Source organism: Pelobates fuscus, chromosome 10 (genome assembly GCF_036172605.1).
Source record: "Pelobates fuscus isolate aPelFus1 chromosome 10, aPelFus1.pri, whole genome shotgun sequence".
Lineage (NCBI taxonomy): Eukaryota > Metazoa > Chordata > Amphibia > Anura > Pelobatidae > Pelobates > Pelobates fuscus.
This window is the reverse complement of record NC_086326.1, coordinates 24,728,600-24,742,379: the sequence shown is the minus strand read 5'-3', so window position 1 is coordinate 24,742,379 and position 13,780 is coordinate 24,728,600. Positions and strand designations below refer to the sequence as shown.

General features: G+C 41.1%; 1 protein-coding gene across 1 annotated transcript in view; it reads left to right on the top strand.

Annotated features, from left to right (window-relative positions):
- Positions 1–5,868: 5,868 nt before the first annotated feature.
- CEP55 (centrosomal protein 55) overlaps positions 5,869–13,780 on the top strand; it is a 37,278-nt gene continuing 29,366 nt past the window's right edge. The window contains exons 1-3 of the mRNA XM_063435240.1: positions 5,869–5,968; positions 11,460–11,654; positions 12,963–13,172. Coding sequence (XP_063291310.1) covers positions 11,484–11,654; positions 12,963–13,172 — 381 coding nt within the window. The 5' untranslated portion in view covers positions 5,869–5,968; positions 11,460–11,483. The remainder of the gene's footprint in view (positions 5,969–11,459; positions 11,655–12,962; positions 13,173–13,780) is intronic.

Sequence of the window (13,780 nt, the reverse complement as noted above, 5' to 3'; positions counted from 1 at the left end):
ATACCCCTTTCTGTCTCATTAGAGATATCTTTGCCAGAAGCTCAAGGAAGCAAGGTGAAGGGTCAGTGTTAGGACCCGCTTAGGGGGGTCTGCCTTGACGTTGGCAGGCGGGCATTCCCTCCAATGGCCATTGGAGCAACTAAATGACCTCCATTTGTCTAAATATACATAGGGATTAAAGAAGAAAGCGCAAGTAACATTTTCTTTTCTGTGGTTTTTACTATGTATTGGGGCTGATGTGTATTGTAGTCGTTGCTGCTGGCCCAGTAGTAATGGGACTAAGCGCAGGACTTCTCTTTTTGTATTTGTATTTACTTTGTATCACACAGCCTGGTTACAATGCTGCTACCCATCCCATGTGTTCCCTATTAAGGGTTAATAAGTATAGGGATGTATATAAAAAATACCCCTTTCTGTCTCATTAGAGATATCTTTGCCAGAAGCTCAAGGAAGCAAGGTGAAGGGTCAGTGTTAGGACCCGCTTAGGGGGGTCTGCCTTGACGTTGGCAGGCGGGCATTCCCTCCAATGGCCATTGGAGCAACTAAATGACCTCCATTTGTCTAAACATACATAGGGATTAAGGAGAAAGCGCAAGTAACATTTTCTTTTCTGTGGTTTTTACTATATATTGGGGCTGATGTGTATTGCAGTCGTTGCTGCTGGCCCAGTAGTAATGGGACTAAGCGCAGGACTTCTCTTTTTGTATTTGTATTTACTTTGTATCACACAGCCTGGTTACAATGCTGCTGCCCATCCCATGTGTTCCCTATTAAGGGTTAATAAGTATAGGGGTGTATATAAAAAATACCCCTTTCTGTCTCATTAGAGATATCTTTGCCAGAAGCTCAAGGAAGCAAGGTGAAGGGTCAGTGTTAGGACCCGCTTAGGGGGTCTGCCTTGACGTTGGCAGGCGGGCATTCCCTCCAATGGCCATTGGAGCAACTAAATGACCTCCATTTGTCTAAATATACATAGGGATTAAGGAGAAAGCGCAAGTAACATTTTCTTTTCTGTGGTTTTTACATTGTATCACATTAACCTAAAAGGAACGAGTTGTTACACTTGACTTTAAATATTTATAAATATAACAATCAAGGTTTTTTGTTTGTCAATATTTTTTTTATTGAGGTGAATGCTCATAATACAGAGTATAGTACATGAAAAGCCCTAAGTCTAAATGTTGTCATTTATTATTATTAGCCCTGAGTCCCCTGCGCTGTGTCTTGCCGGCATCTGGGACTAGCCTGGCCATCAGGTAAACAAAGCAAATACCCGGTGGGTCACTATGGCCATGGGCCAATGCCGACAGGAGAGATCAAAGGATCTACCCGGCCAGCCGATGCAGATAAGTGCTGGGGAGGTGGTGCACAGGCTATCTGCCTTCTGTGACCTCAATTGTTATTTTAAAATTATATATAAAATGTGTGTGTGCACTTAAGAGTAAAATTGTGGGAGAATTAACAACACAAAAATGCCTTGGTCCAAAACATCTTGCATCTTATCAAGAGCCTTGATTTATAAAGGGATAAACACACCATGCTGTAAAATCTGATTGAAATAAATCTATTTTTGTTCACATTAAACATACTGTGTTTTATTTTACTGTAATAAATCTGAGTATACACTACATGTGATTGGATAAAGCACACTGTTCTGTTATTTTGTTCATGGAAATGGTGAGTCACAGCCAGGGGAGAGGTGACTAGGGCTGCATAAACAGAAACAAAGGTGATTTAACTCCTAAATGTCAGAGAATTGAGCAGTAAGACTTCAGGGGCATCATCTATACACCAAAACTGCTTCATTAAGCTAAAGTTGTTTTTGTGTTTATGGTGTCTATGTTAAATGTTAAAAGCACCCAGACCACTTCATCTCAATAAAGTGATCTGGGTGCAGTGGCCCTGACCTCTTAGTTCTGCAGTTTGAAATATATTTGTTTTGTAGAAACTGCAATGTTTTCATCGCAGGGCTAAACACGCTTCTGATGTCGGTGTCAGGATCGTGACAGGGATCAAACACGCAGAATGCAAACAGGAGATAGGTACGTATACCGGACCTTAGAATGGCCGGACTAACGTAAGGAGTAGGCAAGAATAGTCTGAGACAAGCCGAGGTCGAGAGAACGAGAGGACAGGTAATCGAGAGACAAGCCGGGCCAAAAGGACAAGAGAGGTAAGCAGGGTTGAGAATAAAAAGCCGAATTAAATACCAAAGGACAATAGACAAAAGAGCACTGAGTGACCAGACTAGCTAGAACCACGACAGGGCAATGAACCATTCCAAATAATACTCTTTTATACCTTGGCTCTTAATTGTTGACTCCGCCCCCAATAAGTCCTGATTCGCGGTTTCTGGCGGATCGGGACGTGATTGACGTCATGACGTCTGCTAATGAGTGCCGCGTCATAAAAGGATGCGGAGCTATCGCGGCCGGCGTGCAAACGGCCGGAGAGACTGACGAGATCAGGCGCGCCAGCCCCCTTTTGAGGACGGACGTCTAGGTGTCTAGCCTCCTCTGAGGTAGACACCATAGGTACCGTGACAGTTGGGTCTTCCTGACAGTCACTAGAGGTACTCCCGCTGCGATGGCTGATTTTAACTCATCATGTGACGTTCTTCTTCCATGAGGCTATTGAATGTCATCAAATGTTGCTCATAAGGAAGCATTAGATTTGATGCTTCGCTACGAGAAGCATTTTATTAGAAGAGCTTGGCATTTTTTGTTCTTTATGAGAAACATATGATGGTACGAGAAGTGCGAGAAGAGTTAGTAAGAGCATTTTAATTTTTTTAATTAGGGGTGATTTAGCTGGTGATCGCGGCTGCGTTGATATAACAACAGACGTTTCGCCGACTAGGCGTCCAGAGCCCCTTAGCTAGCGCTAGGACTGCTGGACTGCTGAACATAAATCCTAGCGGTTCACTGTTTCTAAATCCTCCTGTGCTACAGGCACCTTATTATTACTTTTTCTGACAATTACTGTCTTATTCCTCTATCTCACATAGGTGTGCTGTGTAGCAATTTGTAATTGGAACGCAAGAGACATTTTTCCTGTATCTAGCAGACTCTTCACTGCAGGAGAGTCTAGAATGATAATAGATGTACTGCGCTCCCCTCTGTCATTCTTGCTACATATTCTGTAGCTATTGTTACACTTTGATTTACTAAGTATCCTTTCCCACTGATACTCTCTCTGCTATATCTACAAATTGAGGGTTCAGTGTTAGCCCTAGAGGGCTCAGTGTTAACCCCAGCTAGACTACAGGACATAGATTTAGCCTTGTGCTTTTTTATTTTTTCATATTTATAATCTTATTTTTTTTTATTTTTTAGTAGACCTATTAAAAGCTATGTTTTAATTTTTATTGTGACACTATAGATCATGAGTTTGAGACACCTATTGGTAGTTTTGTCTTTGTTTTTTTATCCATATTAGTGACATAGGTTGATATAGATGATCTATTTATATAAATTTAGATGAATTGAAGAAGCTATATAACCAGTACTAGTATTTATTTATTACTGGTATTTATAAAGCGCCAACAGATTCCGCAGCGCTGTACAATTAGTGGAGAACGTACAATATACACAGACAAATACAAGAGGTAGAGAGAGCCCTGCCCGTAAGCTGATATCTAACCATTTGGAGCTCTTTTATACAAAGTGCTTAGCTAGCTGGCCCGTGAGCTTACAATCTAAAGGATACTGTGCATTCTGTAATTCAGACACACCTCTAACATATTGGGTAACAGTTTGTAACTGATTATATGGTGACGCGAGTAAAACAGTGGAGAACGGTTATATTAAAAATTGTTATTAAAAAATGCTCCCCCTTTATCTCAACTCGTCCCATGGGATATCTTAATTGAGAGGTGCCCAAAAGATCTGCAGATGCTTTTTTACTACGAGTCCCATGATTCTTTGTCAGCCTTTAGAATGGGAAAACATAAATGTATTTTATTTTAAATACCACTTTAAAGAAACACTTTACTCTGGCCTTAAATTTGAAATTCACTTTGAGTTCTCACTTAAGTGAATATCTTTGTATAATCACCAAGACCACTTCACTGGAATGGAGGAGACCGCAGGTGATGTCAGCTTGGATGTGGATATTACCGGAAGCGGAGATGGAGGCTGCAGCGGTGGAAAGTCTGCGCTAGAAAGCAGGCGAGTAAGCGTTATTTAATGTTATTTTATTGAATAAAGGACAGAAGGGAACCTATGGTCCAAAAATAGTGATTGTTATTTTGGGGACTTATAGGTGCCTTTTAAAAATATTGCATAAATTGGTGTTCAAGGAAACATCAAAGCCTGGAACGTTTAACTTTTTATTTTGCATTCCATGGCAGAAATATTGGCAGGCTTGAAATCACTAGTAGCAGGCTTTAATTCACAACTGCTGTCGTGAATCATGTTGCAGAAGGTTCAATATCACTATCAAGACCACTAAAGTCACCGGGATAACTTCATCATAATGAAGTGTACAGGGTGCAGGAGTAGTGTCTTTTTAATCTTGCAATGTAAAACATTAGTTTAGCAAATTGCATTGTTAACACACAGGGTTAAACACGCCTCTAGTGGTTGTCTTCCAGGCAGCCACTATGGGTGCTTCCGCTGCACTGACAAAGTAAAACTCGGTCACATGATGCGGTAGCTCATAGAAGAGCTGAAGAAGATGGCAGCATCCGTGAGGAACAGGTTCATGTACGTAAACTCACCTTTTGCCAGCAACAATTTTTTCTATTTACATATTTATTTGGGTCCAAGCCCTTTGGTGGACTGGCACCACCTTCTGACCACTTTGTCCATTGGTCTCAGAGCTCCTCCTTTTTCATCTACACAGGGGTTCTGAGATCACTTGGCCACTTATTCATTGTACGTAAACTCACCTTTACCTGCTCTCCCCCCCGAGCCACCGACAGCAATCTCACCGTAGGGGGACTTTGCAAATTTCGGAAACTCCCCAAATAGTGACAGTGCCGCTTGTAGTGTCATTATTATCCCAGAACAAGAATTCTGAGCGATTAACTCAGACCGGGTTGCACCTACTGATATAATTTTACACATCTCACGATTTCCATGAGCTCACACTTATTCGTGTTTCTTTGCATTACTATTTTGCCATTTTCCCGTTTCTCTCTAGCCGCACCAGAAGGGAAGCGTGAACTGGAAAATCGCAGGATAGCAATGCAAAGAAACATAAATAAGTGCGTGCCCGTGGAAATCGTGGGATGGATGACATTATACCCCCTAGGTGCTCCACATGGAAATTGCGGGTTACCCAGTTCATTGATATAGTTTCTCCGTTTTCCACGAGATGTCACGTGTCTTCCTGATTTGAAAGGATCGAACCCACCAAATGCGTTCTCTATGAAAAATATTTTACCAAATTTAAATTAAAAAAAAATGTACGTGAATTTTGTGCCTACTGGTTGTCTGCGGCCAAGATGCACAGAATGCTATCCTCAGACAGCCCCAATTTCAGTACGTCACCGCACCCTCCAGTGGAAATTGTTAGAGCCCCCCAGTTTTGACTGTGGTATTTTAAGTGCCCCCCAATAAATTGTACCTAGAGCTACCCCTGAAAATAAGTTAGCTATCTCTATTTTGCAATTCCCATTTAGAGAGAGAGAGAGAGAGTGTGTTTATTTTTTAAAATGTATTATTATTATTAATTTTTTTTTAAAAAAAAAACATTGCTCACACAGAGGAACCTATTATACAGGAGTAATAAACCAAGTTCGACTAGGGCACTGGCGACACATTTCTACACTCCTTGCGGTTGTCTCTGGTGTTTGTTACTCGGTGACGCACAGCGAGCGTGGGTACGTGCGTGCGGCGCGGTTTTCAAACTTTCCGGAAGTGACTGCGCTGTGCTGAAGGATGTGGGCAGCTGTCATGGCAGCGGCTGGAGGAGCATAACAGTCACTGCTGGAAAGGAGAACCTTCCCTGATCCACTGCCTCGGTGAGCTGCATCATGGGACATGGAGTCCCCAGTAGCTGCTTAGACCCATGCGGGTTGTTGGCTGTGTGTTTGGCAGGTGGTTTCTGACTGTCTCTCTATGGGCTTTACTCGTTAATCCACCGGGCTGTAAACTCCCAGCTTCTCAACTGACCCCCTTTATATTATCCTACCCCCCCCCCCCCGACCCCCTTTATATTATCTCCCTCTGTATAAACATACTGAGAGTTATAGGAACCACTGTTACCCACAATAGTGTATATTATCCCCCTCTGTATAAACATACTGAGAGGGAACCACTGTTACCCACAATAGTGTATATTATCCCCCTCTGTATAAACATACTGAGAGAGTTATAGGAACCACTGTTACCCACAATAGTGTATATTATCCCCTCTGTATAAACATACTGAGAGGGAACCACTGTTACTCTCAATAGTGTATATTATCCCCTCTGTATAAACATACTGAGAGGGAACCACTGTTACTCTCAATAGTGTATATTATCCCCCTCTGTATAAACATACTGAGAGGGAACCACTGTTACTCTCAATAGTGTATATTATCCCCTCTGTATAAACATACTGAGAGGGAACCACTGTTACTCTCAATAGTGTATATTATCCCCCTCTGTATAAACATACTGAGAGGGAACCACTGTTACTCACAATAGTGTATATTATCCCCCTCTGTATAAACATACTGAGAGGGAACCACTGTTACTCTCAATAGTGTATATTATCCCCCTCTGTATAAACATACTGAGAGGGAACCACTGTTACTCACAATAGTGTATATTATCCCCCTCTGTATAAACATACTGAGAGGGAACCACTGTTACTCTCAATAGTGTATATTATCCCCCTCTGTATAAACATACTGAGAGGGAACCACTGTTACTCACAATAGTGTGTGTATATCTCCCTCTGTATAAACATACTGCGAGGGAACCACTGTTACTCACAATAGTGTATATTATCTCCCTCTGTCTAAACATACTGAGAGTTATAGGAACCACTGTTACTCACAATAGTGTATATTATCCCCCTCTGTATAAACATACTGAGAGGGAACCACTGTTACTCACAATAGTGTGTGTATATCTCCCTCTGTATAAACATACTGAGAGGGAACCACAGTTACTCACAATAGTGTATATTATCCTCCTCTGTATAAACATACTGAGAGTTATAGGAACCACTGTTACTCACAATAGTGTATATTATCCTCCTCTGTATAAACATACTGAGAGTTATAGGAACCACTATTACTCACAATAGTGTATATTATCCCCCTCTGTATAAACATACTGAGAGTTATAGGAACCACTGTTACTCACAATAGTGTATATTATCCCCCTCTGTATAAACATACTGAGAGGGAACCCTCTGTTACTCACAATAGTGTATATTATCTCCCTCTGTATTAACATACTGAGAGGGAACCACTGTTACCCACAATAGTGTATATTATCCCCCTCTGTATAAACATACTGAGAGTTATAGGAACCACTGTTACTCACAATAGTGTATATTATCCCCCTCTGTATAAACATACTGAGAGGGAACCACTGTTACTCACAATAGTGTATATTATTCCCCTCTGTATAAACATACTGAGAGTTATAGGAACCACTGTTACTCACAATAGTGTATATTATCCTCCTCTGTATAAACATACTGAGTTATAGGAACCACTGTTACTCACAATAGTGTATATTATCCCCCTCTGTATAAACATACTGAGAGTTATAGGAACCACTGTTACCCACACTAGTGTATATTATCTCCCTCTGTATAAACATACTGAGAGTTATAGGAACCACTGTTACTCACAATAGTGTATATTATCCCCCTCTGTATAAACATACTGAGAGTTATAGGAACCACTGTTACTCACAATAGTGTATATTATCCCCCCCCCCCCGTATAACATACTGAGAGTTATAGGAACCACTGTTACTCACAATAGTGTATATTATCCTCCTCTGTATAAACATACTGAGAGTTATAGGAACCACTGTTACTCACAATAGTGTATATTATCCCCCTCTGTATAAACATACTGAGAGTTATAGGAACCACTGTTACTCACAATAGTGTATATTATCCCCCCCGTATAAACATACTGAGAGTTATAGGAACCACTGTTACTCACAATAGTGTATATTATCCCCCTCTGTATAAACATACTGAGAGTTATAGGAACCACTGTTACCCACAATAGTGTATATTATCCTCCTCTGTATAAACATACTGAGAGTTATAGGAACCACTGTTACTCACAATAGTGTATATTATCCCCCTCTGTATAAACATACTGAGAGTTATAGGAACCACTGTTACTCACAATAGTGTATATTATCTCCCTCTGTATAAACATACTGAGAGTTATAGGAACCACTGTTACTCACAATAGTTTATTTTCTAATGAGGAAATGGATATGTTTTAGGAAAGGCCACCCAACCCAGGCTTTAAATTATAATAAAAGGGACATAAATATCCAAAGCCACCTCAAATTCGAAATCTAAAGCGGTTTTGGGGTAAAGGTGTATTTTAGCGTATTTTATTATTTGCCGTTTCGTTCAGGTGTGATTTTTTTTTTTTTTTTTTTTTTTTTAAATTCTTTATTTTTCGGTTGTGCATGGTATAACAATAAGCTTACTCAGCCACGATAGCATTCGTAAGCAGTAACAGGCATAACAATCAACAAATGGCATATGATGTACGGCACAATTTTTTTAATTTTGTGGAACGAAAAAGTAGACAGTGAATGGACATAACGTGTGAGCTTTCCTGTCTATTTATGAAGTTTACGTATGTGAAATTTTACGCATGTAATTTATACTATGCAAGTCGTTAGTTTAGCATTTGTTTATGCTAATGAGGTTGAGTAATTTTTGTTTGTCTGCAAAGTAACATGTTCTGTCTCATCAGTTATAATCTGCTTGGCTTGGACCGATAACCTGAAGTGAGCTAGTGACCTGCGAGTAACATTAAATTGCATGTATACATGTTTAGTGAGTGAGTGTGTAACAAAAAGCTCCTTAGCAGCTTGTCAGGGTATTATATCAGGGTAGTGATGTCTATAGAGTGATACTGCACATTGCGTGCAGTTCGCCCGCCCTAATTTTTCTCAGCTTATGTGTAGTGTTTAACCATTCGAGGCATTGTGTATGAGGCGGCCTATAAATTATAAGCTTAGCAGAGAACACTTTTAACTTAAAGAAAGGTAAACCGTGGGAAAAGAATAGGGCAGTTAGCTTAAAAGTCTCGATAGTCACTTAGCCTACGCCGGCTGCTGGAAGGCCATCGTCCCCCAAAGTGGCTTTGTGCAAAGACAATCCGCTCCCCACAGTCTGTGCAGGCTCTCTGGCTTCTCCTACCCGCTGTCGTCTGAGTCGTTGGGTGGTGAGAACTCGGGATTGGCATCCCTGCTTGGGGATATGTCTCCCTGTATCTTGTGGGCCGTGGGTTGATCGAGTCTTGGGTCGTCTGCAACCGTTGTGGTGCTGTGCACTTCCTCCGACCTTTCCACCGGGCTGGCTTTGATCTGCCTCTGCTTTCCACCGGGCTCCATCGGCATGACCCCCTGAAGACCCCTTGCTTGTGCTGGCTACCTGTAGACGTGTGGTTAAGGGGAGGAAGGGTTTCTGCCTCTCTCCGTTTGGTCGCCTGTGTCGGAACCCGTGGTATGTCGACGGGTGCGGGTGCTGGTGGTTGTATGCGGGCCTCCCATCGCGCCCAAAAGGCGGTGAAGATTAGATTCAGCCGGCGCTCCGTTTCGAGCCATGCGTCTTGTGGGTCGGAGGTGATGGAAGCATCCGCCATTTTGGGAGTTTCTCTGGTTAGCAGTTCCAGGCCTTGTGTCGAGGCTGGGGTCTCCCTGTTGTGCTCGGGGAGTGCTTGTAGGTAGACCGGGATATCCCCCACCGGTCCAGAGGGGGGGGACACGGGCTCAGGGTTACAATCGCTTCTTGTCTTGGCGAAAGGAGAGCTACTGCCTTTCCCGTTCTCGCCATGCTTGTAGGCCTCATAGACACTTCGGGTGTGCTTCGCTTGTAATGACTCTTGTAAGGTATCATTTTGTTCCCCTCGATGTCATCAGTGGCTTGGTGGCCGTCTAGTTTCAGTTTTCTGCCGTTTTGTAGGCAAAATATAGTTTTTTTCTCGTTACTTGGCAGGAGCTGTTAAGGCTAGCATCCTCACTGCTCTGCAGTTAGGTCCCGCCCCCCCCCCCTTTTTTTTTTTAAGAAAAAAAAATATATTTATTCACAATGCTCTTACAACAGATTCTTAGAATACATTTTTGCTTATTTAGCACTGTTTGATTTGTTTTCCACGCTGGAAGTAGCGTAGGACCCACCGATATTGGCTTACTGTGTAGTAGTGGTGGGCTTAACATAATATGGTGAAATTAAATCCCCATATTTGCTGAGAGAGGTGATTTTTAAGTAGCCTTGTAAAATGTATTTCTGTGTGTGCTTTTCCTTAAACTGAATTGTGTATAAATTGTGGTCACTACAGCTGCACCATTACTGCAAAATGCATGTGCCCCCATTCCTTTGTTTTTACTGATGAAAATTTTAAAGTCACTTTGACTTCACTGTGAATTCCCTGCAATTTACACTTTATTGAATAACACTTTTTTTTTTTTTTTGTATTTGATTACCAGTGATAGAAACTCTAATTGGTTATACTTCCTTGTATGATGTTTCTCTTGACTAAACTATGAGGCCAGGGCTGAGAATCACGCAATGAAAGTATGCCTGTTATGACAGAATACACATTTCTTAAATTATGCATTTCCTTGAAATATAATGAATGGAATGAAACCTCTCCTTGGTTTAGATCTCTATTCTGACACTTGTGTGACAGGCTGCATCTGGGGAATCCCTTGTAGGTGTTTTTCTACTTTCTGTCACAGGAACTACTGCACATGAATTGCCTGGCAAGAGCATTTTTTGTTCCATTTTAGAACGGTCTGGCACCTTACCTGAGTGTACCAGGCTCTTGTGCCACATCCTGTTGTCTCCTGTTAGAGAAGCATAATGCCGGTACAGGGCCGCTCTCACTGGCAGAGACCACTCTCCTGATACTCTCAGACCATGAACATGGTCCTGCAAGAGAACCAGGAAGCAGGATGGATATACGTACACAGGTCCCATGTAAGTTGTCAAAATAATTTAAAATATTTTGACAAATTACAACGAGATGGCGCCAGGGCACTCCTTGCCTGTAGTGGTTATAGTAATTGGAGTGTTTCTTTAACTGTCAACTTCTCTTTTTAATAATGCTGTACAGTAACCACCTCTACACAATAAACCTATTGCATATGATTCCGTATACATTTAAAGAAGGCTGGGGAAGGTCAATTCCTTTTAAAATAAGGTATGGATTTTGAGAGAACTTGCCCTTTATTTTATTTTAATTATATGCTAGCGTTAAATAAGTTGAAAATCATCTTAACACTTGTAATTCTTATCTTTTTAAGGTTTTCGTACTACCCATTGTAAAAATGAATACAAAAATATTGAGTAATAAGTTGGGAATTAAGACTGGTCCAACAAAACCAGACCCTGAAATGGAAAAGCTCAAGAAAGAAAATGCAGCCTTGAAAAAGACACTCGATGAAATGTCCAAATCAAAGGGAAAAATGTCAGATGTGGAAAAGAAAAAGCTGTTGGAGGTATCACTTTTTTATATGTAGCAGTGAGATGGCACAGGTGCTGCATTAAAATGGAAACAGTTGAACCAAATAGCTCGCATTGTCGTCCAATTTCATAGTTGGAAAACGGCCTTCATTTTCGGGTTTCTTTCCTGCAATATATCTAACATGGTCTTTACACAGTTTGTCACTTACTCGGGTCCAATCAGGTGCTTGCATCATTGCTTCTCGGAGCCGGGGAAAATGGATGTCTGTTTTGTTCCTACAGGAATGAATTCAACTCATTTATTGGCTGAGAACACTTGGTCCATGCTCTGACCCAATGAATGAGCCTCCAGATTGGTATCCGACTTCTCGTCCTGGAGGAGACTGGGTGCTGCATGGGCACATGATCCAATTAAAGAGATTCTATAGTGCCAGAAAAACAAACCCATTTTCCTGGCACTATAGGCTCCTGCAGTGCCACCCACCCTCCCGCGGCGCTGAAGGGGTTAAAGCCCCTTCAGTCACTTACCTGAATCCAGCGCCAACGTCCCTCGGCGCTTGTTCAGGCTCCACCCACGCTCCTCCCCAGCTGATGGGGGGAGACCTAATGCGCGGCAATGGCCGTGCTCGCATTAGGATTTCCCCATAGGAAAGCATTATTCAATGCTTTCCTATGGGGAAAAAAATCTGACACTGGAGGTCCTCATGTAGAGCGTGAGGACGTCTATCGTCAGATAACGGACCAAAGGACTGTTTCAATTCCTGAAGTCCCTCTAGTGGCTGTCTGGTAGACAGCCACTAGAGGTAGAGTTAACCCTCAGAGGTAATTATTGCAGTTTCTCAGAAACTGCAATGATTAGCACTGTAGGGTTATGGGACATTGCACAATTGCTCAATGAGCTGAAATGGTCTGGGTGCCTACATTGTCCCTGTAAGTGTTAAACTGGACTAAAAAGGTTTGACAGATTATGCTTGGTTGGCTCCTCAATATTTCTGGTATAATTATATATTTTACAGGCAGTACCGGTTTTGCTGCTTGGATTGTTCCTTTAAAGAATTAAAAATACAGTATTCTAGATTCTTTCTCTAAATTCAGGTCAAATGATTTTGTTTTCCTTTCTGTGGGAATATATAGCATAGGGACTGGTTGTGCCCTCTATCTTTTTTTTTTTTTCTTTTCTTTCTAATTTAACACCCAAGACACTCTGCACCAAAACACCTAAAATCTAATCTGTGGTGGTTATAATACTTATATCGCATCTTTAACTTTCATTTATCATTGCTAAACTGATTTGGTGTCACTCTAAAGTACTGGTTTATTTTATTTTTATTTTTTTTTTACAGAAAATCCTTGAGCTGGAAACCTTGAAAGTGAAAAATGCCCAAGAGATTACCAAACAATATCAAGAGATAGAAAACTTGAAGCATGCACTGAAATCTAAACTTAATGATCAAGTTTCAACTGCTGAAACAGATGCAAAAACAATGGCAAACCTTGCTCAAAGTCTAAGGAACCCGGCACCTGCAATTACAACTTCTCAACAAAATCCCCAGGTAAGATGATCTCATTGGTCACCAATGATCGCCTATCCTACTTATAGTGTTTCCAAAATGGGGGACACACAGGGGTAAAGGGATATATATTTTTTGTTATTTTTTTAGTTTGAGTTTTTAAAATTCTATCCTAAAGTCCGTTTTGGTTTTTAAAATTCTATATTAGGAGATTCAAATGACATGAGACTCCTAAATATTTTATTATAAAAGCGTGTAATGTTGTTTAATATTCTAACAGACAGTACAAGGAAACAAGAGGAGGTTGTAGACAGGCCAATGTGAGGGTTTGTTTTACTGTAACCTCTTCATTAAAATCTGTAGTCATAACTTCAGAAAATTGAGCCTTTATGCCTATTGCCCTAGGAGTCACAGAGATTCATTTTAAAGGATTCATAAACTTTAGGTACGATTAATGAGAAATATGAAGAGAAAATTAAAAGTAGCTCTTAAAGGACCACTATAGACACCAAGACCACTCAACAAAGTGGTACGTGAATCATGGACCTGTCATTTGGTTCTGCAATATAAACCATTGCTGTTTTGTAGATATGGTAATGATTACATTCCAGGGGCTAAATGCTCCTCTAGTGATTGTCTTCCTGACAGCC